The sequence below is a fragment of the Cervus elaphus genome, chromosome 18 (assembly GCF_910594005.1).
Source record: "Cervus elaphus chromosome 18, mCerEla1.1, whole genome shotgun sequence".
Lineage (NCBI taxonomy): Eukaryota > Metazoa > Chordata > Mammalia > Artiodactyla > Cervidae > Cervus > Cervus elaphus.
The window spans coordinates 73,720,014-73,747,239 of record NC_057832.1 but is presented as its reverse complement, the minus strand read 5'-3'; the positions used below and the strand labels follow the sequence as shown (position 1 = coordinate 73,747,239).

Genomic DNA, 27,226 nt, shown 5'->3' with positions numbered 1-27,226 from the left:
TTTTGATGATCCAGTTGATGTTGGCAATTTGATTTTTGGTTTCTCTGCCTTTTCTAAATCCAGCTTGGACAAAAAACAAACAACTCAACAATTATGGCGGAGTAGAAGGACATGTGCTCATCTTCTGTGAGAACTCCAAAATTACAACTCGTAGGTGAATAACCATCAACAGGAGAATGTTGGCTCCCACCAAAAAAGATGCCCCACATCCAAGGGCAAAGGAGAAGCCCCAACAAGACAGAAGGAGGGGCAAAATCATGTTTAGAATCAAACCCCATACCTGCCAGACATGCTCAGAGGGCTCAAACAAACCTTGTGTGCACCAGACCCCACAGAGACTGGAGCTCCTTAGGGAGCTTGAAAGAATCCTGATGCCTGGGTTCCACTGACAGTGATTCTGCTTTGTCTGGTTATGGTTTCAGTATTGAACTTATGAAAAGTTTCCCAGGGGGTTCTGATGTGATGCCAGGTCTGAGAACCACTCGTTTAAGCAAATATAGCTTGGTTCCTTCCTTCTTGTCTTCCTTAACTCATTTCTCTTATGTGCAATTGACCTTGCCAAAGTATAGGCACAGCTCTGTGGGAAGATGAACAAACAATTACAATATTGTAGGATAAGCACTATGAAAATCATTACCCCATTGGCCAGGGAGATCCAGAGGAAAGCCTGATGTCCGAGTTCATGTGAAAGAGTCAAGGCAGATTGCTTCCAGGACACCACATGGGTTTCAAAGGCAAATAGGAGTTCTTGGATCTGTTGCAACTATGCTCACTCGCTCACTTGTGTTTGACTCTTTTTCACTCTATGGAGCCTGCCAGGCTCCTCTGTCTATGGGGTTTTCCAGGCAAATTGAGCCATTGAGCTACCTGGGAAGCCCTTGATTTGTTGAGGGGGATGGGAAGCTGGTATGGGTGAAGGGAGAGTTCTGTATTTACTATGAAAGTGAGAATCATAGAATTTGAAGCCATAACAGATTATAAAGATCATTTGATGAATCCAATGAAGTAATATTTACCTTCACTACATGTAATGCCCTTTGATGTTTCTAGTATTTCAATACTCTTTTCCTTCATTAAAAAAATAAATACTGGTCATGCCTAATTGAACTGGCTTCCTGCATCACTAATGGATGACATCCACAGTTTGGAAGACCAGACTTAAATCCTTCCATTTTCCCTTGCAGAAAAAATAACCCAGAATATTAAATAACAGCCTGGAAGAGTAAAGAAAAATATGTTCAAATTCCAGTGTGAAGGATTTGTATCAGAAATTTTTTTAAAAAGCCTTCTGTATGGTTTTGGTTGTTGGATATTTCAGAAGGGCTTGCCTTCCCTAGAAGTTCTACCCATTTTCTGGCAGACTAAGGCATAGACCTGTGCAGAAGGCCAGATGGTGAATTAATAAATGAGGTATCCAGGCCCTTTCTTCTTGTTCAGTTGCTAAGACATGTCTGACTCTGTGACTCCAAGGACCGAAGCATGCCAGGCTTCCCTGTCCTTCAGTATCTCCCACAGTTTGCTCAGATTCATGTCCATTGAGTTGGTGATGCTATCTTACCATCTTATCCTCTGCCACCCTCTTCTCCTTTTGCCTTCAACCTTTCCCAGCATCAGGGTCTTTTCCAGTGAGTTGGCTCTTCACATCTGGTGGCCATAGTATTGGAGCTTCAGCTTTAGCATCATTCCTTCCAATGAAAATTCAAGGTCCTTTCTAACCCCACTCAAATATCCTGGATATATTAATACTACTGAGCAGGAATTCTCAGTTTAGCTGGGTTTGGGAAGTAGTCATTGCCATTTGGGTGTGGGGAGAGGGCCCTGTTAGAATCAGCCAGGGTCTTTGTCTAAGGTACATGACTCCCAGCTCTTTTGATATGCATCCTGCCCCTTTAAGCCCAAAATTCCAGCTGACAGTATGCCCTATTGAGGCTGTGGGAAAGGTAGCAAAAGCAAAAGTGAGAACTGCTGATCTCTTCAGCAATGGTTCCCTACCTTCTAGGTTTCACAGGTGAATAAAAATTCAAAATGAGTTTGGGAATCAATATCAGGGTGCCAATATCTCATAGTGTCAAATAAGGAAGTAAAAAAAAGATCCCAAATAAGCAAAACAAAACAAAACAAAAAATTCCCCAAACTACTGCTCTCTACAATTATCATAAGATTAGAAAGGACATAATCTTAAAGGAAAGTTTGTGAAATGAATATGTTTAGCCTTAAGAAATTTTAAATATGGTAGCAGAAAATTTCCCATCTTTACCATTTTTAAGTGTACTGTTAATTATGTTAAATTATTGTGTAACCAGTCTCCAAAATTTTTCATCCTGCCAAACTAAAATTCTGTACCCCTTAACAACTCACAATATCCCCCTCCCCCTAGCCCCTGACAACCACCATTCTACTTTTGGTTTCTCTGAATTTGACTGCTCTAGGTACCTCATGTAAGTGGAATCATACAGTATTTTTGTTTGCTTGTTTTTGTGACCGACTCCTTTCAAGTCTTCAGGTTTCATCCCTGTTGTAGCATGTGTCACAGTTTGCTTCCTTCCTGCTCTCCCTCTGCTCTCCATTATGTGAGAATACAATGAGAATTCAGTAATGACAGTAAATGACAGTAATTTACAAATCAGGGGGCTCTCACCTGACACCAGATCTACTGGCACCCAGATTTTGGACTTCCCAGCTCCAGAGCTGTGAGAAATAAATTTATGTCTATTGTTCAAGTAAAAAAAAAAATCTGAATAATATTTTATCATATGTATATACTACATTCTTCTAATCCACTCATCCATAGATGAACACAGGTTGCTCCCACCTTTTGGCTCTTTCTAGTAATGCTGCTATGAATAGGTTGAACAAATCTGTTTGAGTCACTGCTTTCAATTCTTTTGGGTATAATCCCAGAGGTGGGATTGCTGGTTCATATGGTAACTGAATGCTTAATTTTTGGAGGTATCATCATATTGTTGGAAGACATTTAGCTTTTTCTAGGTAAGAAAGCAACTGCTGCATTGAACTAATTTTTCTTAGTTTACTGTGAAGCCTTCATCACAGACCTGCATCAGTCTGTAGATCAATGCCTAGAATTACTGCTTCAACAGATGTAAACTTATTTCTGATGCTATCCACTCTTCAAATGAGGAAATCTGGGTTCTTTATATCTTGCCTGACAAGAAAGATAATTATTTTTCATCATAAAATATCCACTAAGTAGTTTGGAAAAGTATACAAAATCCATTAGCTTGATTACACTAAATTATGAAAAACAAGATGGTTTCTGTTACCCACTTTATCAAGCCATCACTATTTTAAATGTGACTGTAGGTCATTATCATTCTAATATTGAGCATTGAAGACAGCAGACATTTGCTCTTCCCCTGCATAGTGACTGTGTTTATAAAACTCCTCGAGGAGATATTCTCTAAAGTTCATGTGTATCAAACTAAGTAAAATTTCTGCATGATGGGGCTTAAAAAATTTTTTTTCAAGTTGTTCTTTTTCAGTTCTTTGTGAGCTCCAGAAGAAACTCTTTTACCACTGAAAATCATGAGTTATTATCAAATAAATTTAATTCAGTAGGAAAAAAATCCTAAGAAAATCCTGCTGTATTAAAATGAAATCTTAATTGTAGCTACCATATTGGCCTTGACCGTCTTGACAGTATTTTTCACATCACCCAGTCATTGGAGAGGGGCAGGCATGAAGAAACAGAGCAAAATTTATTAGTAGTATGACATGTGTTAAAAGACACTCCTTGGAAGGAAAGTTATGACCAACCTAGACAGCATATTAAAAAGCAGAGACATTACTTTGTCAACAAAGGTCTGAAAAGTCAAGGCTGTGGTTTTTCCAGTGGTCATGTAAGGATGTGAGAAAGTGAAAGAAAGTGAAGTCCCTCAGTCGCATCCGACTCTGCGGCCCCATGAATTTTCCAGGCAAGATTACTGGAGTGGGTTGCCATTTCCTTCTCCAGGGGATCTTCCTGACCCAGGGATTGAACCTGGGTCTCCAGCATTGCAGGCAGAAGCTTTCACTGTCTGAGCCACTAGGGAAGCCCAAGGATGTGAGAGTTGGACTATAAAGAAAGCTGAGAGCCAAAGAATTGATGCTTTTGGGCTATGGTGTTGGAGAAGGCTGTTGAGAGTCCCTTGGACTGCAAGGAGATCCAACCAGTCCATCTTAAAGGAGATCAGTCCTGGGTGTTCATTGGAAGGATTGATGCTGAAGCTGAAATTCCAATACTTTGGCCACCTGATGCAAAGAGCTGACTCATTTGAAAAGACTCTGATGCTGGGAGAGATTGAGGGCAGGAGGAGAAGGGGACGACAGAGGATGAGAAGGTTGGATGGCATCACTGACTCAATGGATATGGGTTTGGGTAGACTCCGGGAGTTGGTGATGGACAGGGAGGCCTGGCGCGCTGCGGTTCATGGGGTCACAAAGAGTCGGTCATGACTGAGTGACTGAACTGAACTGAACTGATGATGTGTGCTAAAAGACATACTAGAAAAAAATAAATAAAAGACATATTAGAGAAACTGGATAGATGTAGGTCTGAATGTTAATTGAAATGTTGCATTTTACTGAAGAAATTTCAGATCTCCTAATTCCTCCTGGAATGCCAATGAACTATAATTTCAATATGTTACAAATTCTAAAAAGTAACAAATTGTCATTTCCAAACATGTGAACCTGCTCTTTGCACAAGTCATGTCTGAAGTTCCTCCTATTTAAATATCTTTTTTGTTTTTGCTTGCCTTACCAAAAGAACTCAATTCTGGAAATGTTTTTTTATCTCTCTCTTACTTCTGACACTCAAAACTGAATCAGAGATCCCTCATGAAGTGTGTGTGTGTGTACGTGTGTGTGTGTTTTCTTTTTGCCCTTTCTCTGCTAAATCTGTGTGCTTTTAGTGTAGCACATTTTATTTTCCCATCTGTATGATTTGCTTGAAGCTTGGTATTTTTATGCCATAAAAGAAAGTGTTCTAAATGTATGAAAAAAAATACACTTCATTGTAAAATCTGATGAAGTTGTTCCACACTGTTTCAGTATGTTTGTTTCAGACAGTTGTAAGAGTGTTTTTGGTGTTAATCTTCTAGAGTTTATTATTTGTTCACAATTTGCCCATGCTACGAAAATGAGTCTCCACCCAGTCATTTCATTAGGCCTGTAGACTCTTCTTCCTTTCCTACTGTTTCTGATGCAGGTCAGCCTCTTACTATTTTTTTTTTCTGGTGGTAAAATATACATAACAAAAATTTTAATCATTAAAATTATTTTATTGAAGTATTATTGATTTACAATGTTGAGTTAATTTCTACTGTACAGCAAACAGCAAAGTGATTCAGTTACACATACACATATTCTTTTTCACACTTTTTTCATTACTATTTAATTAAGGATCATGATTATAGTTCTCATGCTATACAGTAGGACCTTGTTTATTCAAAGCATCTTTAAGTGTATAGCTCAGTGGCAGTTAAGTGTATTCACATGATTGTGCAGCCCTCATCATTTTGCACCTGGGTTACTGCAACAGCCTTCAAAACCCATGTCTTGCTTCTAATTTTGCCCGCAGTAAGGAAACGTAGAAATCATAATTCTGTTGACTTATTTTCACCATGTGCATCCGGAGGAAAAAAGTGAAATGTAAGGGGCATTCTTTGCCATTTCTTCTGTGCTTTAGGCTACATAGCTGATGAAGATCAAAGGCAGATAAAGTCCCAGGGGCAAAAAAAGGCATGTACCTGCTGCACCTGTGCTTCCCTGACGCAGATTATTCCTTGCTCCGGGTATCACAGCCGAAGCGATTTCTTTGTGAACCTTGTAAACGTAAGTGCTCTTAAACTCATTTGGCACTAAAGGGTCTGGTCACCAGAAGCACCAAAAGGCTTTTAGAAGTAAAATTTGTAGCTTAATAGAGCGCAGAAATGATCATTTCTAAAAACGAAGATGCAAAATTCTTAGATGACTGAACTTTGTACACACCCACACACACACCCACACACACACACACACACAGCGTCAAGGAGCCCGACCCGCCTTGGCCCCGCCCACGACCGCTGACGTCACCTGGTCAGTGTCCCGGTCCACGCGGAGTCCTGAGCCCTCTAGGAGGGTAAGCGCATCGAAAAAGAAAACGAGGAACCGGTTGACGCAAACTCTTTCAGGTTTGGAACCTTTAGCAGTGCAGTTTTGCATCACTAGATGTCAGTGTGGGCTTTCCCGACCGTCTCTGCAGGAGATGTACCAGACAGCACCCTGGGTCCTTCCCCAAGTCCTGGCAAACACAGGGCTATTTTCAGAACTGTAATTTCACCAAATATATTATATACTTACATATTTTGACTTTTCAGAGCTATTGTAAAACACAGAAACCCTGAACCAAAGGCTGTTCTTTTTAATGCTGTGACCTAATCTCATTGCTTGCATTTGGAAGGCAGCTTACCACGCTGTTTTGAGGCAGGTAATGGGAAGCCCCAGCTGTGTTCCACTTAGGGTCTTTCAAAAGCAGCGTGCGGTCTCAGATACTTGTAATACCTAGCTTCAGGAAATCAAGCATCTTATGCTACCATGACTCACGAATAGGGCAGGAAGCCAAGGAGAAATATGTATGAGTAGCTACATAAGAATTTCATTGGCCATGGTTATTAGATTTTTCTTTTTTAAACGCAGCTTGTCATCAGGGAGCTTCTGAAGTCTTAAAGAACAATCAACGTATTCATTTCCTATGGCTGCTGTTGGAGAAGGAAATGGCAACCCACCCCAGTATTCTTGCCTAGAGAATTCCATGGACAGAGGATCCTGGTGGGCTACAGTCCATGGGGTTGCAAAAAGTCCGACACAACTGACTAACATACAGGGCTGCTGTAACAAATTACCACAAACAGTTGCCTAAAAACAATACAAATTTACTATCTTGCAGTGTTAGAGGTCAGAAATCCAAAAAGGGTCACACTGACTAAAACCAAGATGTTGGTGGGACTGTGTTCCTCTTGAAGGATCGCGAGAGAATCCTTTTCCTTGCCTTTTCCAGCTTCTAGAAGCTACCAGCATTCCTTGGCTTGTAGCCCCCTGTCTTTAGCAATGGCCCACTGAGGTCTCCTTGCACTGTATCACTCTTCTTGCATGTATCATTTTGAAAAGTCAAAATATGTAAGTATATATTTGGTGAAATTACAGTTCTGAAAATAGCCCTGTGTTTGCCAGGACTTGGGGAAGGACCCAGGGTGCTGTCTGGTACATCTCCTGCAGAGGAGAGAGGGTGGCGGTCGGGAAAATCCACACTGACATCTAGTGCCTCTCCTCTCCTCCTCCCTGTTTCACTTATAAGGAAACTTGAAATTATTTTTTTAATTTATTTTAGTTGGAGGCTAATTACAATATTGTAGTGGTTTTTGCCATACACTGACCTGAAGCAGCCATGGGTGTACATGTGTTCCCCATCCCGAAACCCCTTCCCACCTCCCTCCCATCCCATCCCTCAGGGTCATTCCAGTGCACCAGCCCTGAGCACCCTGTCTCATGCATTGAACCTGGACTGGCGATCTGTTTCACATACGATAATATACATGTTTCAATGCTATTCTCTCAAATCATCCCATTCTCGCCTTCTCCCAGAGTCCAAAAGTCTGTTCTTTACATCTGTATCTCTTTTGCTGTCTCGCATATAGGGTCATCGTTACCATTTTTCTAAATTCCATATATATGCGTTAGTATACTGTATTGGTGTTTTTCTTTCTGACTTACTTCACTCTGTATAATAGGCTCCAGGTTCATCCACCTCATTAGAACTGATTCACATGGATTCTTTTTAATGGCTGAGTAATATTCCATTGTGTATATGTACCATAGCTTTCTTACCCATTCATCTGCCGATGGACATCTAGGTTGCTTCCATGTCCTGGCTATTGTAAACAGTGCTGCGATGAACATTGGGGTACACGTGTCTCTTTCAATTCTGGGAACCTTGAAATTAAATTGAGCCTATTCAGATTCATACAATCTCCCTATCTCAAGACCCTTCATTTATTTATACCTGCAAAGCCCCTCTTGCCATGTAAGGTAATATATTCACAAGTACCATGGATAAAGGCATAGACATCTTTAGGTGGGCATTTCCCTGCCTATCACAGTCATTATTTTAAGTACAACAATATAAGATGCAATTTTTACATACTTTTTTTTCTTTTTTTTCCACTTATTTTTATTAGTTGGAGGCTAATTACTTTACAATATTGTAATAGTTTTTGCCATACACTGACATGAATCAGCCATGGATTTACATGTGTTCCCCATCTAGATACTTATTTTTTATTTACTGATATATTTGTCTATGCGGGGTCTTACTTGAGGCACAGTGATCTTCGATCTTTGTTGTGGCATGCAGGATCTCTATCAGTTGTGACCTGTAAGATCTTTAGTTGCAGCATGCAAACTGTTAGTTGTGGCATGTGGGATCTAGTTCCTTGACCAGGGCTTGAATTGGCCTATTAAAAAGTTCATCACCTCAAAAATTGTATCTTAGTCACTGAGACTTTCCCGGTGGTCCAGTGGCAAAGATGCAATTTTTGAGGTGATGAACTTTTTAATAGCCTAATTCACTGTGATAGAAAACTGCTGTCCATAGTAGACTGTGTGGGAAAATAACAAGGCCTAAATTTCCTTTATTCATGGAATGTTAACAAGGAGGAAAAATAAATTTGCCACACCCAGCATTAATATTTGGTCACCCTCCAACCTGACTGCACACAGCACTACCTCTCCTTGCCCTTGTGGTTCCGCACATTCAGAATGTCTACCCTAGGAAGAGCACTGAGTTGGAGACAGTGGGAGATGTGGTTCTTGCCCTGAGAAGCATTGTACTAAATGAAATCCAGGGCTTTGAGAAGGCTGCTTATATCCCTGTGCAAATTCAGTATAGGATTGGATGTCTAAAGCCAACAGAACTTCACTCTATGGCTTGCTACAACCTAAAGGCTGGTTTTGTTCTGCCTTGTAGAGCTGAATGTATTTCCCCATTTCTCAAAATTGATCTTTCCTATCTAGTGCTCCCAGGGACCCAAAAGCTTACCTGTTATCCTTGACTGTCCCTTCTCAGTAATATACAACACCTGATGGGCCTCCAAGACCTATGGTGGCTACTCTCTTAATAGCTTTTGAATCTACTGTACCTCAGTCTCCTGACTTGTCTTCCATTTCCACTGTGCTTTCCTCCCTCCTATCAAGAAACTCTCCAAAATACTGCTTGAGTTATCCTTCTAAAATGTATATACAATCATGCTACTTCCCTGTTTATGAAAGTGGTTCTCTTTTGTCTTCTGGATTGATTCCATCCAACCTCTTAGCCCAGAACTCCAAGCCAGTTAGACTTTGCCTCAACCTCCTTTTCCAGCCTAGTCACTTGCCTCGTCGCCTCCCACCCTTTGTTTCAGCGCTAATGAGCTGCTTGCTGCTCTCCAGATGCTCAGAGCTCTCCCGTGCTTCACGCTCCCTCAGCCTGGAATGCCTGTGGCTGCTTAAGCCAACTCTCAAGATTCAGTTCAGTATCACTTCTGGGAATTCATCTGTCCTTCAGCCAACCCCCGTCCCTGCACTCGGCTCCAGCAGGCATTTATCACACTGCACTCTAATCATCTCATGATCTATATCTATGTCCCCTGACTCTAGGCTATATGTTTTTCGAAGGCAGGGACCCTGTTTAACTTTGCATCCCCGCTGGTAAACACAGGGCCTGGCAATTACAAATGCTCAGTCACCTTTTGCTTATGGAATGAAGACATCTCCAGCACAGGTCCCAAGGTATTCTGCAGTTTCCATGAATCAAGGACAACCTAGTTCAGGGCTAGGTTCCAAAACCTACCTGGTTTAGACCTGTATCCTGAGAGTGCAGCCAGAGCCCAGCTAGTTTCTGGGAAACAGAGGGTGGGGCAAGTTGAACAGTAGCTCTTATTGCTCTGTTTTCTCTCTGGTTGCCAAGGATAGATCATCCAGCAATTATGAGTTTACCACTTCCAACCTGCCCTAACCTGGCGGCATACGTCAATCAACAGCAACCCAAAGGGAACTGGCCACCTGAAGATATAGGCTTCCCTGGCTGAAAAGCATAGAAGATGGCAAATGGGACACATGCAAACTTAATGCGGTGATGACAGCCTGGTAAATCAGGAGATTCAGGACAGGTTTTTGTCACGGCTGCCCATCGTGATCCACAGCGGATACTAATGTCTCTTATATGCACAGTGTCTCAGAGGCAGGCACTGTAGGGAGTTAAAAATAAAACAGGAACAGAGTTCTGTATTTGGGAGGCTTATGCAATCTAGGCTTAAAATAAGGGGCTTGCTTTCATTGGGGCTTTTGGCTACTTTTCGGGCTAGGGGAGGAGATGGTTAGGGAAAATGTCTTATAATACTATTTAATCATTGATGTATAACCATAGCGATTTCAGCAAGTGACAGGAAGCAAGAGGGCAAGTGTATATGCACTGGATAAGAGCCCACATGCATTATGTAGCAGAGAGCTATTTTTTCTCCAAGCCAAGCTATTCTTCACTTCTGGAGGCAGGGAAACGCCCCTTGGTACTGACCTCATGACACACCTTTCCACTAAATCTTAAGTTTTTTTTGACAGTATGCCTCTCAGAGCAGGGATTCCTTTTAAATTTAAAACAGTGTGGGGAAGCTGAGGATTTCTTCATAAGTGAGGGAAATCATCATGTGTTGTGGTTGTTTTGTATGATGGGTTTTAAAATAGGGCTTTTAAATACTGAAAAAAATATATTGTTTGCAGTCCAAGGTGGATTGAGAAGACAGCATAATATAAACATTTACGCTCTTAATGATACTCCATATCATTTTGATAAGCAAGAATTAAGTTATTTTTATTAGTAGTTGCTGACATTGTATCTCAAGCTGTTTTGGGAAAGGAAAATGATTTCAGAATCTGTGTTTGACATAGCTTAGGGATCTGGCCACTGATTAACATGAAATGCTGTCACAACATGTTTAGTCCTGTTTAGGACGCTGAAGTCTCCTTAGTGAAAGCGTAATTTAATTATCTTGTAGACTCGAGATTTTTTGTTTTTAAAGCTTTAGATATATTTCAAATAGCTAGTCCCTGGTCTCTTAATGACAATTTCTTTTCAAATTTAATATATATAGATGCATATATATTCATCCATCCTATGACAATTAGATTTGCCATTATGTCATATTGTCATCAAAATTAGAGTAGTGATAGACATACTTATTAGTAAATTACTGCTAAACAATTATTACCAATAAATTGTGTCAACAATGTATTCAAATTATACAAAGTGGTAAAATCAATCCCAGTCAGTACTAGTATATATTAAACTGAATAATATCATAACCTGCTAGAAGTAATATGCAAATTATTACAACCTGCTAGGGACAATCACATTGAGATTAAAATATGTGCATCTATTAACAAATTTCAAAGTATTTTCCAATAGAGACTGAGTCTTTTGAGACTTACAACTGCTCTGTGAGATGGGTATTATGATCATCTGCATTTTACAGAGGAAACAGGTTTAGCCAGGTGAAGTGGCTTGTCCTAAATCCCACAGCCAGAGCTAGGCAAAGTCAGGGCCTAATGCTGGCCTGAGCTTAACTACTTCATGGTGTGTGCTTAGAATCCTATCATGATGGCTCCATCTTTTGGAAGACAGGCATGATTGATTAAAGAATCAATGAAAGTAAAGGGATGGAAGAATTTGGCTTACTCGTGATCCTCAAAAACGTGTGTTAAAGACATTATCTAAATTATTGATGTCCTATGAAAAACTACCCAACGAGTCCTAAATATTCCTCTCAAGTGACTTCAGTTTTATTAAGATATAGGTTTCTAATCACCATTTAAGTCTTTTGCAGAGTGGATTAGGATAAATTTTAATGTTTAGATGCCTCATTTATTTATGTAAGAAATGAAACATAAGAATAGGAAAAAGGTCTGTTTAAAGACAGGTTATTATACCTATGGTGGCTCAGCAGTAAAGAATCAGCCTGCAATGCACGAGATGCAAGAGATGCGGGTTTGATCCCTGGGTTGGAAAAATCCCCTGGAGAAGGAAATGGCAACCCACTCCAGTATTCTTGCCTGGAGAATCCCATGGACAGAGGAGGCTGGTGCTATAGTCTACAGGGTTGCAAAGAGTCAGACACGACTGAGTGCACATAGTCCTATAGTTTGGTAAGGAGACCAGATAGTATATAATACCAACAATAAAAAAAGAAAGAAAAGGTGAAATCATGGCCATCTTTTAAATACTATAGTAAGAGGCAAGTGGGATTGCGGAGACTTTAGCAAACAATGCAGGGCTGGTGCTGGCTGTAGGAAAGCCTGGTTGGGAGGCTGTGGGCCCGACTGAGCAGATTAATGGGTGTGACAGGTCTTCTGCCCGGTGCAGATCTGCTGTCCTGTATGTCAAAGGTCTGACCCGTCATAACTTTAAAGAGTGGGCGAGAGAGGAGAGAGAAGCACACACAAAAAGAGTAAGTGCAAAAGGAAAGAGACGTGCTCTGACTGGAACTCAAACTAGATAACAGCAAACTGCTCAGTCAGGTATTTTCACTAAGCTCACAACTAGCTTATTCGTTCCAATGTGGGTTTCTGGTCACCAGTTTTGTCAACAGGAAGTACTTTAACAGTACAAACTAACTGTGAACCCCAAAAGTCTTTGATCAAATATCATCATTTGAACCTGTCAGGAGAAAGGAAAACAGAGCATGAGAAAGCTTCAAACAATTTTAAAGAGCTGGGGCTTTGGTCTCTTGAAGAGTCACTGAACATTAAAACAACAGCTCTGATTAGGTACAGGAGAGTGTCCTTGAGACGAGTGCTTCTCCAAGGGTGTTCTGAGGTCCCGTGGCATCAGCATCACTGGGCTGCTTGTTAGAAAGCACATTCTCAAGGTCTGATCCTGATGGAAGGGAGAATCATTGAGGGTGGGGCCCAGCCGTCTGTTTTAGCGAGGTCTCCAGTTGATTTTCTTATGCACTGAAGCTTGTAAAGCACTGATTTAGACCATCATTTGTCAAACAACAGATTACAACCAATGAGTGGGCTATAAAATCAATTCATCGGGCAGTAACCAGCATTTTACAAAAGTGAAATGGAACAGACCAGAAACTGGAGTGTATCCCATGTAGCATAGGTATGATCCCATAAGGCTTTGTTCAGTTCTGTACAAGTGTACTGATTTGGATGAAGCAGCACTTTTAAATGTTGAAGAACGGGTAAGGTAGAATAAAGAAGCTACAAATTTTAAATGAAATCAGAACTGTTTGGTTGACGATAAAACACACTGACAGCTTAATGTAGATCCCTGTTTGGAGAGAGACAGAGGAGAGAGGGAGGAGGGCCAAGGAAAAAAAAAAAAAAAAAACAGAGCAGGCCAAAGTTTCATAACTCCAGAATCCTTGAGGGGAAAGAAATAAGTCTCACCCAGAGAGAAAATAGAAGGGGCATCGATAATCAAGGGGGATTCGTGCATGCGTGCTAAGTTGCTTCAGTCATGTCCGACTCTTTGTGACCATATGAACTGCAGCCCGCCAGGCTCCTCTGTCCATGGGATTCTCCCGGCAAGAATACTGGAGTGGGTTGCTATGCCCTCCTCCAGGGGATCTTCCTGACTCAGGGATTGAACGCAAGGCTCTTTTGTCTCTTGCATTGGCAGGCAGGATCTTTGGCCTAGCACCACCTGGGAAGCCCATCAAGGAGGATAAGTATGAAATAAGGTCATGTGTGACCTTCAGAAACCATCATTTAAGCTGAAATACTCATTCACTCCTTCATTCATTCATTCATTCATAGATCACTTATTGTATCATCACAGGTCCCAGGCACTGTGTTAGATGCTGGACAGTACTGTTTAATGACAGCAAGAAGATGATAATAACAATAGCAAGATCTGTGATGTGAAGGGAGTATTAACATGTGTTGAGTGAGAATACTCAAGTTAGCCTGTGATGATGGGTTAAGAGTGGAGTGACAAGAGACATCCATATGGAGAGGCTGTTTAATCAAAATGATGACCACATTTCAACATGATAGTCTATTTTGAAGTTAATTAATGGTTATTGAGATAAGTGGTTCTTAAATATTAGCATGCCTCAGAATCCCTTCAATGGCTTGTTCAAACACTTTTTGATTTAGTAGTTCTGGGCGGAGGGGGGGGTGGGGTCTGAAAATTGCCTTTCTGACAAACTTCAAGGTGATGCAGATTCTACTGATCTGGGCACCATACTTTGAGGATCACTGACCCAAATGACTAAATGAACAGTTGTGCTGGATGGTGTTTCCAGACACACAATGTAAAGCAGAAGAAATTTAGCTGACCCATACAGACACAAAATTTTTTTCTTTACATTTTGATGGCTTAAAAATAATAGCTGCCACTTGAAATTTTTCATGTAACTTAATTTTTATTGTAAAAATTAAAGTTTTACTAAGATTTCATACTTAGCTTAGATGTTTGATGGCCAGACAGTTGTTCTTGTGTGGCAAAGATATGTTTGCTATGTGCTTGCCGAAATTATTTCCTTCCCTTCCTGGGCACACACACAAATCCACATTTTCTGACTCCTTTGCAGGTAGGTTAGACCATGTGACTGATTTCTGCCAACATGGAGAGTGGGAAGAGGGATGCAAAACCTTCTAGTCTTGGCCAAAACTTCTTCCTATATCTGTCTTTTTCTTTGGGTGGCACAGGATCTAGTGAGGGGACCAGGGGTCTGCTTAGCCACAGGATAAGAACCTGGGTCCCCGAGTCACCACTTGGAGAAGAGACACTGAGGATTGCCACTTAAGTGGGAAACTGTTTGGAGGGAGCTGAGAGGGTTTACCAAGTGAACTTGTAAAGTGCTCTCATTGCATCATGAACCTGAGGTCAGGGAATTGTTTCCATTTTGTGGCTTAGCCTGTCCTGATTAAGATGCTGTTCCTGGCACTAAGTAACAAAACACACATTTATGATGGAGAATGAATAATCATTACAACTCTAATTTTTACCCTCTATGTTTTTTGTAAATGGCCTTCTCACTATTCATTTATTCAACAAATACCTACCTAAAGGTTATTATGTGTCAAGCATTGCAATGGTGAGCCAGAAAAATGATGCTTTCCATGCCCTCATGGAATTTACAACCTTGTGAAGAACGGACATAAACAATCAAACAAATATAAAATTCCAGGTGTTGTGAGTGGTGTGAACACTGGAAACCTAGCACTATAAGGAGATGTTTTCCCTAGGTAGGAATAAATGAATAAATATTGAGTACTTTTTTAGGTGTAATTAACATCTGCGTAAAAATGATTTAAAAGTATAGGTTTGGATGTGTTGAAGCAAAATATATGTAAATTTGAATATGAGCAAGAATCATAGGGTTAAATCTTTTCATTTAACAGTTTTAACTAATGAATGGGGTTTGCTCCATATTGTAGCTATCTGAACTTTTAAAATGCATAATGTATAATGACACATAACATTTTATATATAATAAAATGTATAATAAGTGTGAAACTCTTTATCAGTTGTTAGCTCCTCAGAGACCTATAAAAGTCTTTTACTCCCTTTGAAAATCATAATTTGCTATTAACAATAAGTTCTTGCCATATTGGTATAAATTCCTGTTGAACCAGAGTTTTCCACCAAAGGCCTCATTCAATAAAACTTAAATCAGATTGAATAACTAGATTGCCTGCTTAAATTAGAGCTTATCATTCTGGTAATGACTTTGGCCTTTCAAACTTTATTTTTGCTTACCAAGTAAATGTTAAATTCTTAAAGAGATGGGAATGCTGAACCAACTTACCTGCCTCCTGAGAAATCTGTATGCAGGTCAAGAAGCAACAGTTAGAACCAGATATGGAACAACAGACTGGTTCCAAATTAGGAAAGGAGTACGTCAAGGCTGTATGTTGTCACCCTGCTTAATCTATATGCAGAGTACATCATGAGAAATGCTGGGCTGGATGAAACAGAAACTGGAATCAAGATTGCCTGGAGAAATATCAATAACCTCAGATATACAAATGATACCCCTTTTATGGCAGAAAGTAAAGAGGAACTGAAAAGCCTCTTGATGAAAGTGAAAGAGGAGAGTGAAAAAGTTGGCTTAAAGCTCGACATTCAGAAAACTAAGATCATAGCATTCAGTCCCATCACTGCATGGCAAACAGATGGGGAAACAGTGGCTGACTTTATTTTTCTGGGCTCCAAAATCACTGCAGATGATGACTGCTGCCATGAAATTAAAAGACGCTTGCTCCTTGGAAGAAAAGCTATGACCAACCTAGACAGCAGACATTACTTTGCTGCAAAGGTCCGACTAGTCAAAGGTATGGTTTTTTTCAGCAGTCATGCATGCATGTGAGAGTTGGACCATAAAGAAGGTTGAGCACTGAAGAATTGATGCTTTTGAACTGTGGTATTGGAGAAGACTCTTGAGAGTCCCTTGGACTGCAAGGAGATCAAGCCAGTCAATCATAAAGGAAATCAGCCATGAATATTCACTGGAAAGAGTGATGCTGAAGCTCTAATCCTTTGGCTACCTGATGCAAAGAACTGACTCATTGGAAGACTCTGATGCTGAGAAGGATTGAAGGCAGGAGGAGAAGGGGATGACAGAGGATGAGATGGTTGGATGGCATCAGTGACTCGGTGGACATGAGTCTGAGCAAGCTCTGGGAGTTGGTGATGGAAAGGGAAGCCTGGCGTGTGGCAGTCCAAGGGGCTGCAGAGTCGGACACGACTAAGTGACTGAACTGAAGTAAACGTTGGTTTCATTAAGCTCATACCCAAGATGAAAGAATTTTGAGTAGCTCAAGATTTGAATTGAGTAGTTATATATATATATATATATATATATACACACACACACACGGTACATCAATAGCTATACTTATATTCTTCAGTTCTGTTTAAAAACTTGATTTTCATACTTCAAAGTGATAATCATTACATAAATTACTCATTACAAGTATGAGAAAAAAAACCAAGTATTTATGCTGTTTGTACAAAAAAATACAAGTTACTATTATTTTCACATAGGGAACACTTTTAGGAATTTTAAAAATCGAAGGGTCACAGCAGGGTGTCCACTGGGTATCTAGACCATGCTTTGCCACCAAAATACCACATTACAGTTTGGACTGGAGTGAGAAGAATTTTATTAGGTTGATGCAAATATAATTGCGGTTTCAGACCGTGAATTTTAAATCACCATAACTGGGCTCAAGCCCATCTTTATTGATTAAAATAAGAACCATTACAATCAACACATTTTTGCCAACAAGAAATAAGTTTGTTTATCCCTGTAGTATCAAATCCATACTTAGGGATTTGATGAACTCTTGCAAAGCATTTCCTGCCTTCTGCTGGCTCTGGAAGCATTTTCCCTGCAAAAAGTTGTCAAGACGCTTGAAGAAGTGATAGTTGATGAGAGGTCAGGTGAATATGGTGGATGATATAAAACTTCATAGCCCATTCGTTCAGCTTTTGAAGTGTTGGTTGTGTGATGTGCAGTCAGGTGTTGTCATGGAGGAGAACTGGGCCGGTTCTGTTGATCAATGCCAGCTGCAGGTGTTGTAGCTTTTGGTCCATCTCATTGATTTGCTGAGCATACTTCCCAGATGTGTTGGTTTTGCTGGGATTCACAAAGCTGTAGTGGATCAGACTGGCAACAGACCACCAATCTGTGGCCATAACCTTTCTTGGGTGCAAGTTTGGCTTTGGGAAGTGCTTTGAAGCTTCTTCTCGGTCCAACCACTGAACTGGTCATTGCTGGTTCTCATATAAAATCCACTTTTTGTCACATATCACAATCAGAGAATAAGAGAAGAACCTAATGTAGAAAAAGACAAGATGACCCTTCAAAATGATGATTTTTTTCATTTTTAGTCAGTTCATGATGCACCCACTTCTCGAGCGTTTCACCTTTCAAATTTGCTTCAAATGCTGGGCAACTGTAGAATGGTTGATGTTCAGTTCCTGGGCAACTTCTCATGTAGTTGTAAGCCTCTCAATTGGTTATTGTCAACTTCCTATGGGCAGCCACTATGTTTATCTTCAGGCTTTTATCTACTCTGCAAAACTTCTTGAACCACCACTGCACTGTACATTTGTAAGCAGTTCCTGGGCCAAATGTATTGTTGTGAGTTGTCTCTGCGAACTCGAATAGGAAAGTCGCTTGAATTTGCTTTTTCTCTAACATCATTTCCATAGTTGAAATAAATATAAACAAGTAATAAGTCAGCCAAAAACAAGTAAGTCAGCCAAGTAAGAAATGTGCATTAAAATGATGTACAGCACAACCATTTTTATTTAAGAATGTATTCCAATATCAAATGGAAAATTTAAACAATGCAAAAGCCGTAATTACGTTTGCACCAACCTAGTATTAATGGCCATTTTAGAGAAATTACAGGGTTTTAAAGCAGTGGTGCTGTGGAGATTTGATACAAACATCCCAGGTAAGGAAACTAACATCCACAAAGGTAAAATGATTTGCTTATTACACTTAGTTTTGGTCCCAGACCTAGACCCCAGGTCTTATGAATCGGTTGCAGCTGTCTCTGTGCCAGTTTTTGCTCTACTGCTGAAGATCATGTTGGATTATCTTTAGTTCTATTAACTCTGCTTTCTCCACAGTCGGAGTGTTTAAATGGGATAGATCTAATTCAGATCAAGTTGCCTTCAGCTTCCTAGGTTCTTTCTTTTGTTTTCAGTTTTTTATCATCAGATTGGTGAGCTTCTGCTTTATTTAAAATACGCACTTGGAGTAACATCAAGGAGGAAGGTCGACACCCACTCAAACGCAATGGCTAGAGACAGAGGACAGAAACACTCCCAGCCTCAGCTTTAAGAAGGTGAAGACTACCCACCTTCAGGTCCAGCGTCCGAGGGCCACGTGCAGGAGGAGGGGCCGTCTTCTGGTTGGCGCCCGGAGGAGCTCCGTCCCTCCAATCAGAGCAGGCCCCGCGGTGGAGAGGGGGCGCGCCCTGCAGGAGAGGGCGGGGCCAGAGACCTGTCCATCACCGAATCCGCGGGTGGCAGCACCTACCCCACCAAGGCACCTAGGCGAGACAGGGTAGGAGCGGGAAGGCCGCGGCGAGGGGGGAGGCGGGGCCAGGCCGGTGGGAGCCAATCCGCCCGGCGGCGCCAGGGGGCGGGGGCGGGGTCACCGCGCGCGACCCAAACACACGGGTTCGGGCGCACCCTGGGGCCGCGCTGGTCCTCCGCCTTCCGGTGCGAGGGCCGCAGTACCTCCTTCCCCGCTGAGCACCCCCCACCTTCGTGGTCCAGACCCTACCCCCCGGCCCCTCCTTCTCTGGGGGAGCGCGGTGACGGTTGCCGGGAAGCGCGCGCTGCCCCTCCCTCTCCTCCTGCGTCCTCCCCTCCCGCGCCACCCGTTTTTCCTCCTTCTCAGTTAATAACAGCTGGGTGGCTGGGGGAGGAGGGAAGGTGACCCCAGCGGAGTCTGGGCGGGCACCTCCCACTCACCCGTGAGCCGCCGTGGGAGCAGGAGGATGGCGGCGGTAGCGGCGGCCGCCCGGGAGGAGGCGGTGCCGAGGGCCCGGGCGCAGAGCGCAGCGGCGGCGGCAGAGAGCGGCAGCGGCCCGTCGCGGCGCACCAGAACCGAAAGCAGCGGCAGCCGCGCAGCCACCTGAGCCGCCCCTCCCGCCGGAGCCAACGATCGGCGCCCGCGGGAGCCGGGACCTCCTTCCTCACCGTCTCTCCTCGTCTCCCGAGTACCCAGACAGGCCGTCGATCTCGCTCGTCACCCCCTAGAAGAGCGCGGCGGACGCCGACCGCCCCCAGGGGCGCCGGGCGGCGGCCCTGGACGTGCGGGCTTCTTTCTGCGCCGGCCTCCGCGCCTCGGCCCTGCCCTCTCGCTCCCGCGCTCGCTCCCGCCCTCCCGGCGCTCCGGGCGCTGTGCGCGGGCCCGGCCCGGGGCAGGGCGGACATGGGCGCCAAGCAGAGCGGCCCGGCCGCTGCTAACGGCCGCACCCGCGCGTACTCGGGCTCGGATTTACCTTCCAGCAGCAGCAGCAGCGGAGGGGCCAACGGGACCGCGGGCGGCGGGGCGCGAGCCGCAGCTGCTGGGCGGTTTCCGGCTCAGGTGCCCAGCGCGCACCAGCCCAGCGCCTCCGGCGGCGCCGCGGCGGCCTCGGCGGCCCCGCGCAGCCGCTCCCTCGGCGGGGCCGTGGGGACCGTGGCGTCGGGGGCCCGAGCGGCTCAGTCCACCTTCAGCATCCCCAACAGCAGCAGCGGCCCGTACGGCTCGCAGGACTCCGTTCACAGCAGCCCGGAGGACGGCGGCAGCAGCGGCGGCAGGGACCGGCCGGCGAGCGGGGGTCCCGGAGGGCCGCGCCTGGTGATCGGCTCCCTACCAGCTCACCTCTCGCCGCACATGTTTGGAGGTACGGCCCCTTCCCTCTCTGGCTCCCGCGGGCGGCACGTGGGCCGCGGCTGCGCTTATTTTTACCCTTCTCCTTTTCTCCTTCAGCCTGAGCGCCGGGGGTTCGTCGCGCGGCCGGGCCGGGTCACCCCTCTTGGGGGTGGGAGGGAAAGACAGAGGGAGAGAGCGCTTCTTAACCCCTGCAGCGCCGCTACCGCGGGACCCCAGTGTTTGGTTTTTGAACCCCGCGTGCACCCTCACCTCTTCGTGGCTCTCTCCTACAGAAAGCCCTTGTTTGCTCCCGGAGGTGAAGGGAGCAAATGTTGTTTTAAAAACAAACGCAATAACCCTGGTGTTTGTGGTTTTTAGTAGCAGGAAGTCAGGACCCGTTGCTAAATGTGGTTGTATCTGGTGACTCCGGTGGTGAGCAGTTTTTAAAGGCCAAAAGTCAGAGTCTCAAATGAACAGATGAGTGTTTGAAAAAGAAGAGAGCTGTCGCTTTTGGAGTAACTTAATGTAGAACTGTAATTCTCAAGTCTTGTGTCGGTAGTCCTACCTACTGTGTACGCTTTAATTGGGTGAATGTGTTAATGAAAAGTATATTTTTAACCTTAGGAAACTGCTGCTTTAGATAATGATTAATGTGAGTCCTGCTTAATTTGGACAGAGCATTAAAAAATTGAGATCTGTTTCTTAAGGAAAGAAACCAATAATCATTACAACTCTGCCTACAAGATGCAGTAAAAGCCCAGGTGTTTTGGAAAAGCTATGCTCGCTAGGGTTCAAGAAAGACCCTGTGAAAAATGGAAATTTTAGTAGCAAAACGGCTTGTCTTTTTGAATTGATAGAAACGGGGGAGGGGTATCCCTGATGTGAGGAAAGCAAATTCGACCTCTTCAGTTGTGTTTTATGGTTTCTACTTTCCTTCAGAACAGTTAATGGTAAATGAATTAAGACACTCCCTTCCCAGTTCATGAAGAGTAGAAGTTAAATCTGGTTAGAGATGCAGACAATAGAAGATAAGTATTTCCATATCATTTCTTTCTTTATACATCATGATATTACCTACAATTACAGTTGAGCACAGGTGAGTAGTGAAAACACCATCTTCTCTATTTCTCTGCTTCCTTTACTCATGTTTATAAATGTGAGAAATTTGAGCAGGCAGTTGGTAAAGTGAAATGTTCAATAATGTAATTGCTCTGATTTTCTGTACTGTCAATATTCACATTAGCACAAATTAAAAATTGGGGTGAGATGTTTAGTTCCCCCCATCTTTTTAATACCGCTTTGCATATTCAAAATAGAAAACAACTGTTTAATCACCTTTACTTTAATTACTTGTTATAAAATGATTTTTTCTTTGTAACTAAAAATACTGATTTTTCTTAAGATTGGCCCTTAAAAAAAACATTTATTTTTGAGAGAAAGAACTAGTGCTGACTGTACTGTGATTTGTGATTCATAACTAACACAGCTGAAGGTCCTGTAGTACCACATCGAAGAATAACAAAAGACAGTTTCTTAAGAATGGGAGATTAGTGGCAAGAATAAAGGCTAAGCTAGTCCTAAAAAAATATGTTTATCTTAAGATTAAAATTTGCATGTAGTTATGTATAACAGCTTGCTAAAGAAAGGGAATAGGAAAAGGTTCATCAGATTAGTGACTTCTTTGGTATACTGATGGCTTAACTTTTTTTAAAGGACTGTTTTTTTTCTTTTAACAAAGTTTATCTGTATGGGTTTAAAATGTTTCATCTGGGAGTGGGGGCAAATAGTTGACACCTGTGCTATCAATTCTTAATGAAATAGCAGGTGAAGAAGATCTAGTTGCTGAAAGTTGGAGAAGTAAAGCATTTATCTGTTTTCTTCTCTGAATTCTTAGATTTGTACACGTTAGCCGTTTTTAGTATTTTAGGGGTTAGCATGATTGGGGCCTAGTGGAGGCACATGACAATGAGAACTGTGGGTTTCCTAACCAAGTCTCTGTAGAGAATGGAGCCCCAATGTCTTAAAAGTATCTGTTGTGTGCAGTTAGTTAACTAGTCTCGTGCATTTGGAATGTTTCTAGTTATGTATCATTCTTAGGAAATTTGAGAAAACAGTCACTGGGATAATTTTGTGTTTGTTAGTTCAGATGAGGAACCATAGTTGAGAAAACTTGGAAGAGAATCAGAGAAATTACCTGTTCTTTCTAAATGATAGGAACAGATCGAAGTGCCAGTACCTTAAATCCCATTTAAGACTTGGAGATGGAATACACTTGAGAGTGAAAAAGCATCTTTCTAGCAGCATTTGCTTTAATGAGATTTTTTTTATCTGTATTTCAGTAGTTGGGCTCATTAGGGAAACTTAATAGAACCCTGTTTGCCATCATCCTGAGATTTAGGAAACCAGATGATAAATCTTGTTTTGCTTTTTAATTTTTTAAACTCTTTATTGAGTTTGTTACATATTGCTTCTGTTTTACATTCTTAATTTTTGGCCCCAAGGCACATGAGATCTTAACTCCCGTGACTAGGAATCGAACCTGCACCGTCCACATTGGAAGGCAGAGTCGTAACCTCTGGACTGCCAGGGAAGTCCCTGAATGTTATTTTAAAAACTGGACTTCATTATTACTCCATGTTGACTTAATTTTTTAGTAATTTATTCAGTTAGAAATTGTGCAGATGTTTGGGCCAATAAAAAGGAACTCCCATCTGAAAGTTGAGGAAAGGATTATTTCTAAATTAGTGGAAAGTTATTTCTGTAATTTTATAGAACTTTAATTGATGTTTGTATTGTTACTGTTTCCTAATAGGAAAACATGGTACTAATCAGATACAAAATTATCTTTCCCTTATAGAACAGGAAAATCTAAACAATATCACTTTAAAAAAATTTAGAAGTCTGGCAAGTTGAATTGTTAACTAGTTCCAGCGTAATGAATTACCAAATTAAATGAGGTTTTCTGTGTTGGTTTTATGTTTTGCTCTCTTTGGGACATGTATTTTGGCTACATTCACTCTTATTTAATTCTCTCTAGAGAAACAGAAGAGAGGTACTTAATTTATGTTCAGTTTACAGAAGTTTCCTAGAATTCTTAGAACTGAGTTGTATATCAGAGTATGATTATAAAACATACAGGAATTTTTAGATCAAGTAGGTTTCTTTTTTTTATTCTTTTCAGAGTGCTGAGTTTAACAAAAGTTTTACAGTGAATAAAAGCCTTTTTTAATTTAATCACCTTTGTTTTAAAACAGGTCTTTAAGGGAATAGTCTAATATTGAAAACTTGATGGTATCTTAGGATTTTCTTGGCTTTAGTGTATGTCTACACTTTTTTCACTATCAAGTTGCTAATGTTTGTAACATCAATTATGATGGATGGTAAAATAGTGTTTAATGATCCAGCAAGGATATCGAAGGTAAATTAGACTATAAAATTATGCCAGTCAATGGAGATCATTTCTAGAGAAGTCATGTGGGGTCCTCATGTATCTCTGAATCTGGAAGTGAGACGGAGAGATGAATTAATCTAGACAATTTATTGATGGTACTGGGTTGCTTTTGGTTACCTCCTAATTGATTGGCTTAAGTTAGGGTGTGTGATTGTAATTCAGGTGCCTCCTGTTACTTAGGAACAATTGCTTCCTTTTATTGAAGAAGTTTGTCATTGCTTAAAACTGAATATGTTAAAATTTGTAGCTCTAGGCCAATTTCTCAATCTTCAGGACGGATGTGGGTTTTAAGGTGTTAAGATTATCTGCATTAATTAGCTGTGTTGAATTATGCTCAGTCACTCTTACTAGTATTTAGTGCTGGAATATTTGAATTGGGGATATTGTGATTAATCTGCTTTCTATTCCTGAATGTTCTATTATTCAGTTGAAAACTTACCGTGTGGTAGAAGAGAAATGTTTGCTTCAGAAAAATGACTAATTAATCACCATCCTGTCACCCGTCTCCTCCCCCATCCACCCCCAAAAATCAAGAACTCTTGTGGTTAATTTTTCTCATTTGTAATCTCACATAATCCTAAAACACTCTAGTTACTTTGTTGTGCTAAAGTTTGGGCTCTGTCGTGGAAGTTTCTGCTTTGGGAATATTTTGAGTTTTCTTGCCTGCAGGGTGAGCGGGTGCCGAAGGGAGGATTGGTTTGTGGGCAATGGGCACCGTCTGATGAGAGAGCAGCTGCCTGACCTCAGTACTTTTGATGCTTTGCTGACTGCAAAGCCAGTACAAGCTCCCTTGTTTTACTAACAGGTAGTGTCTCCAGCAAGTCCCCCAGACCTCTCCAATTGGATTACTTTGCCTGGTAACCACTTATTTATTTTCTGGTTACCAATACCACTGATTCTCAGTTTTTATAAGAATTGTGTTAAGGTTATACCTAGTATGTATTCTGGGTACCTGCACAATTGGGTATATTAGCAAATAGGTTAAAAAAGAAGTATAGGAATTGCTATATGTAGCAAAATACTTCCTAATTAATTTTACATATATGTACATACTTGACTGGTGGTGTTAATGAATTAAGTTGTTCTGCACTTATTGAAGTGTTTAGAAATTGGAACAAACATGCCCTTTGTATGAACAGAGTTCAGAAATAGCTTAGGTTATGATTGTATTCAGTTGCAGGTAGTTTTCTATGCCGCTTATTAAATACTACAATTCATTTCCTCATGGTTATTAAGCTGTTGGCAGCTTCTTCAAAGCCAGCAAAGGAGAGACTCGCAAGATGGGCCGGTGCTACACTCTTATGTAAATATGTACACGTAATCACACTCAGCTCATGGCCCTTGCTGCGTTCCATTGGTTATAAACAAGTCACAGGTCCTGCTTATACTCAAGGGGGAGGGAATGACGGAAAGGTGTTAAGTATCAGGAGGCAGGAATCACGTGTGCCCACACTGATTATAGATTTAGGTTAACCAGCTAAACATGCAACTGTTCTAACCATATTTTTGAATTTTCTGTTTACTTGGAAGAAGTTACAATAGTGTAGATGCTAAGTATTGCTTTAATTAGTGTGAATCGATCCCTTTCTAGGGGCTGGCCATTGTAGTTGTCAGGTATACAAACATGGGGCTTGTTCCTGCTTGGTGCTCAGTTGAATTTGAGATGATTAGATACTTGACTTCTCTAAGATAGAACTGATAGAGTTGGGAACTGGGGTGTGTGGTGATGTCATTAACCAATATTAAAAATAAGAAAATAATAAGCTTTAGGAAATGATAATGAGTCCTTTTAGGCTTGTTAAATTTTGAGGATTTCTATCTAGAAGCATCTTTTAAGCATTTGGAAATGTGTCTCCAGTTTAGGACATTACAAAAAAAATTGAGAAATTGTCAATTTGCATTTTGTAAATGGAGCTGAACAGTGATTAAGATTACTGAGGGATGGATACAAATTGAGGCACAAGCATAGACTCCTGGGGAGCAAGAATTTTGAGAGAGAGGCAGAGCAGGAGGCCAGTGATTACAATTAAAGCACAAGGAAAAGAAGTTGTTTAAAATGTTTTTATTATTAAAATGTGTTCATTAGAGAAAGCTATAATGTGGAAAATACAGAAAGGCATATACAAGAAATTGCAAATCACTTCTAATATCACCATGGGAAATAACCAGAATAAAATGTTGATGTCTATTTTTCCCATATATATGTTTTAGATAGAAAATCTGGAGGTCATTCTTGTATATCCTTTTGATTTTTAAATCTTTTGGATGTTCTAATATAAGATTTTAAGGCTACAGATTTTCTCCCAAGAATTGCTTTAGCTGAATGCCACAGTTTTTGAAGTGTTTCGTTAACATTCAGTTAAAAATATTATCTAATTTCCCTTGTGATTTCTTTTTTGATGCATTGGTTACATATTCTTTGATAAAATGCTCTTTCTGCTTAATCAGTTTCTTCTATCATGTTAAAATTCTTTATAGCATTATTTTTAATGACTGCCCAGTATTCCAGAGCTCATTCAATAAATATTTGATGAAGACCTACTTTGCCTTGCACTGTCCTAAGGATGTAGAAGTGGAGAAATCTCAGCACTGTCATAGGCCTTATATTAAACTTGGGGGAGACAGTAAACAAACAAGTAAAATATCAATATACAGTGTTTCAGAGGGTTTTGAATGTGATGCAGAAAAATGGGAGTGGAAGGGTAGAGATCATGGGGTATAGACTTGTTTTTATTTTAAATAGGGTTTTAGGGATAACTTCTCTGATAAGGTGACATTCAAGCAGAAACTAAAGAAACAAGCCATGAAGAATCTCTAGGGGAATAGCAAACTCAGGAAGAAGGAACAGTAACTAGAAAGGTGCTTAGGTCTGATTGTAATGAACGAAGTACCGGGTGTGTTCTGGGAACAGTTATGACACTGGTGTAGTTGGAGTGCAGGGGGTTGTAGATAAGGACTAGGATGGGGGGCATGAACCACCTTATAACCATTGATGTGGTTTTTAGAGTTTTGTTTTAGAGAGAGATGGGGAGGCATTGCAGATTTTTTTTGAGGAGGAGAGTGATATAACCTGACTTAGGCTTTTAAAAGATTGCTCTGGGCACATGTGGGAGTAGGCCCTAGAGAGCAAGAGTCCAGCAAAGGTGCAAAACCCTTGGCAAGAGATAAGTGACCAGGACAGAGTCACGGCACTGAAGTTGGTGAAGAGTTGCTAGACTCTGGATATCTAGCTTTTTGAAAGTGGAGTCAACTAGATAAGATGTAGAGGATTTATATTCAACCAACCCTTGAATGTCATGGGGCTTTGGGGTGCGGGTGCTCTGGGCAGTCCAGTTTAACTTGTAGCCCCTTCTCTGAAATAGCC

At 41.5% G+C, this 27,226-nt stretch overlaps 2 protein-coding genes across 8 annotated transcripts in view; one reads left to right on the top strand and one right to left on the bottom strand.

Annotated features, from left to right (window-relative positions):
- Positions 1 to 233: 233 nt before the first annotated feature.
- On the bottom strand, positions 234 to 19,987 carry LOC122674222 (myb-related transcription factor, partner of profilin-like). 6 transcript variants are annotated; one of them, XR_006334933.1, is made up of 4 exons: positions 19,523 to 19,987; positions 18,904 to 19,020; positions 17,957 to 18,191; positions 17,728 to 17,864 (listed from the first exon to the last, which is right to left on the bottom strand). XR_006334933.1 is itself a non-coding variant. In XM_043872386.1 (3 exons), exons 1-3 carry the CDS (start codon positions 19,985 to 19,987, stop codon positions 431 to 433), a joined length of 729 nt encoding a protein of 242 aa, XP_043728321.1. In that variant the 3' UTR covers positions 234 to 430. The 6 variants fall into 6 exon arrangements, 5 of the variants coding, with proteins under 5 accessions (XP_043728321.1, XP_043728324.1, XP_043728323.1 ...); XM_043872386.1 differs by lacking the exons at positions 17,728 to 17,864; positions 17,957 to 18,191 and adding an exon at positions 234 to 577; XM_043872389.1 differs by lacking the exon at positions 17,957 to 18,191 and having other exon boundaries at positions 17,174 to 17,864.
- Positions 19,986 to 27,226, top strand: part of ZNRF2 (zinc and ring finger 2) — an 84,390-nt gene continuing 77,149 nt past the window's right edge. For both annotated transcript variants that reach the window (XR_006334934.1, XM_043872391.1), the window contains exon 1: positions 19,986 to 20,442. Coding sequence is in view for 1 of the 2 variants with exons in the window: in XM_043872391.1 (XP_043728326.1) it covers positions 19,986 to 20,442 (457 nt within the window). In the remaining variant the exon portion in view is untranslated. The remainder of the gene's footprint in view (positions 20,443 to 27,226) is intronic.

Coding starts and splice junctions, on each gene's coding strand:
- LOC122674222 (XM_043872385.1), bottom strand. CDS start 19,987: ATGTCCGCCCTGCCCCGGGCCGGGCCCGCGCACAGCGCCCGGAGCGCC. Junction 19,021..19,522: donor GCTCCCACGGCGGCTCACGG/GTGAGTGGGAGG, acceptor CCTCTCCTGCAG/GGCGCGCCCCCTCTCCACCG. Junction 18,192..18,903: donor CTCGGACGCTGGACCTGAAG/GTGGGTAGTCTT, acceptor TTCCTATTCGAG/TTCGCAGAGACAACTCACAA.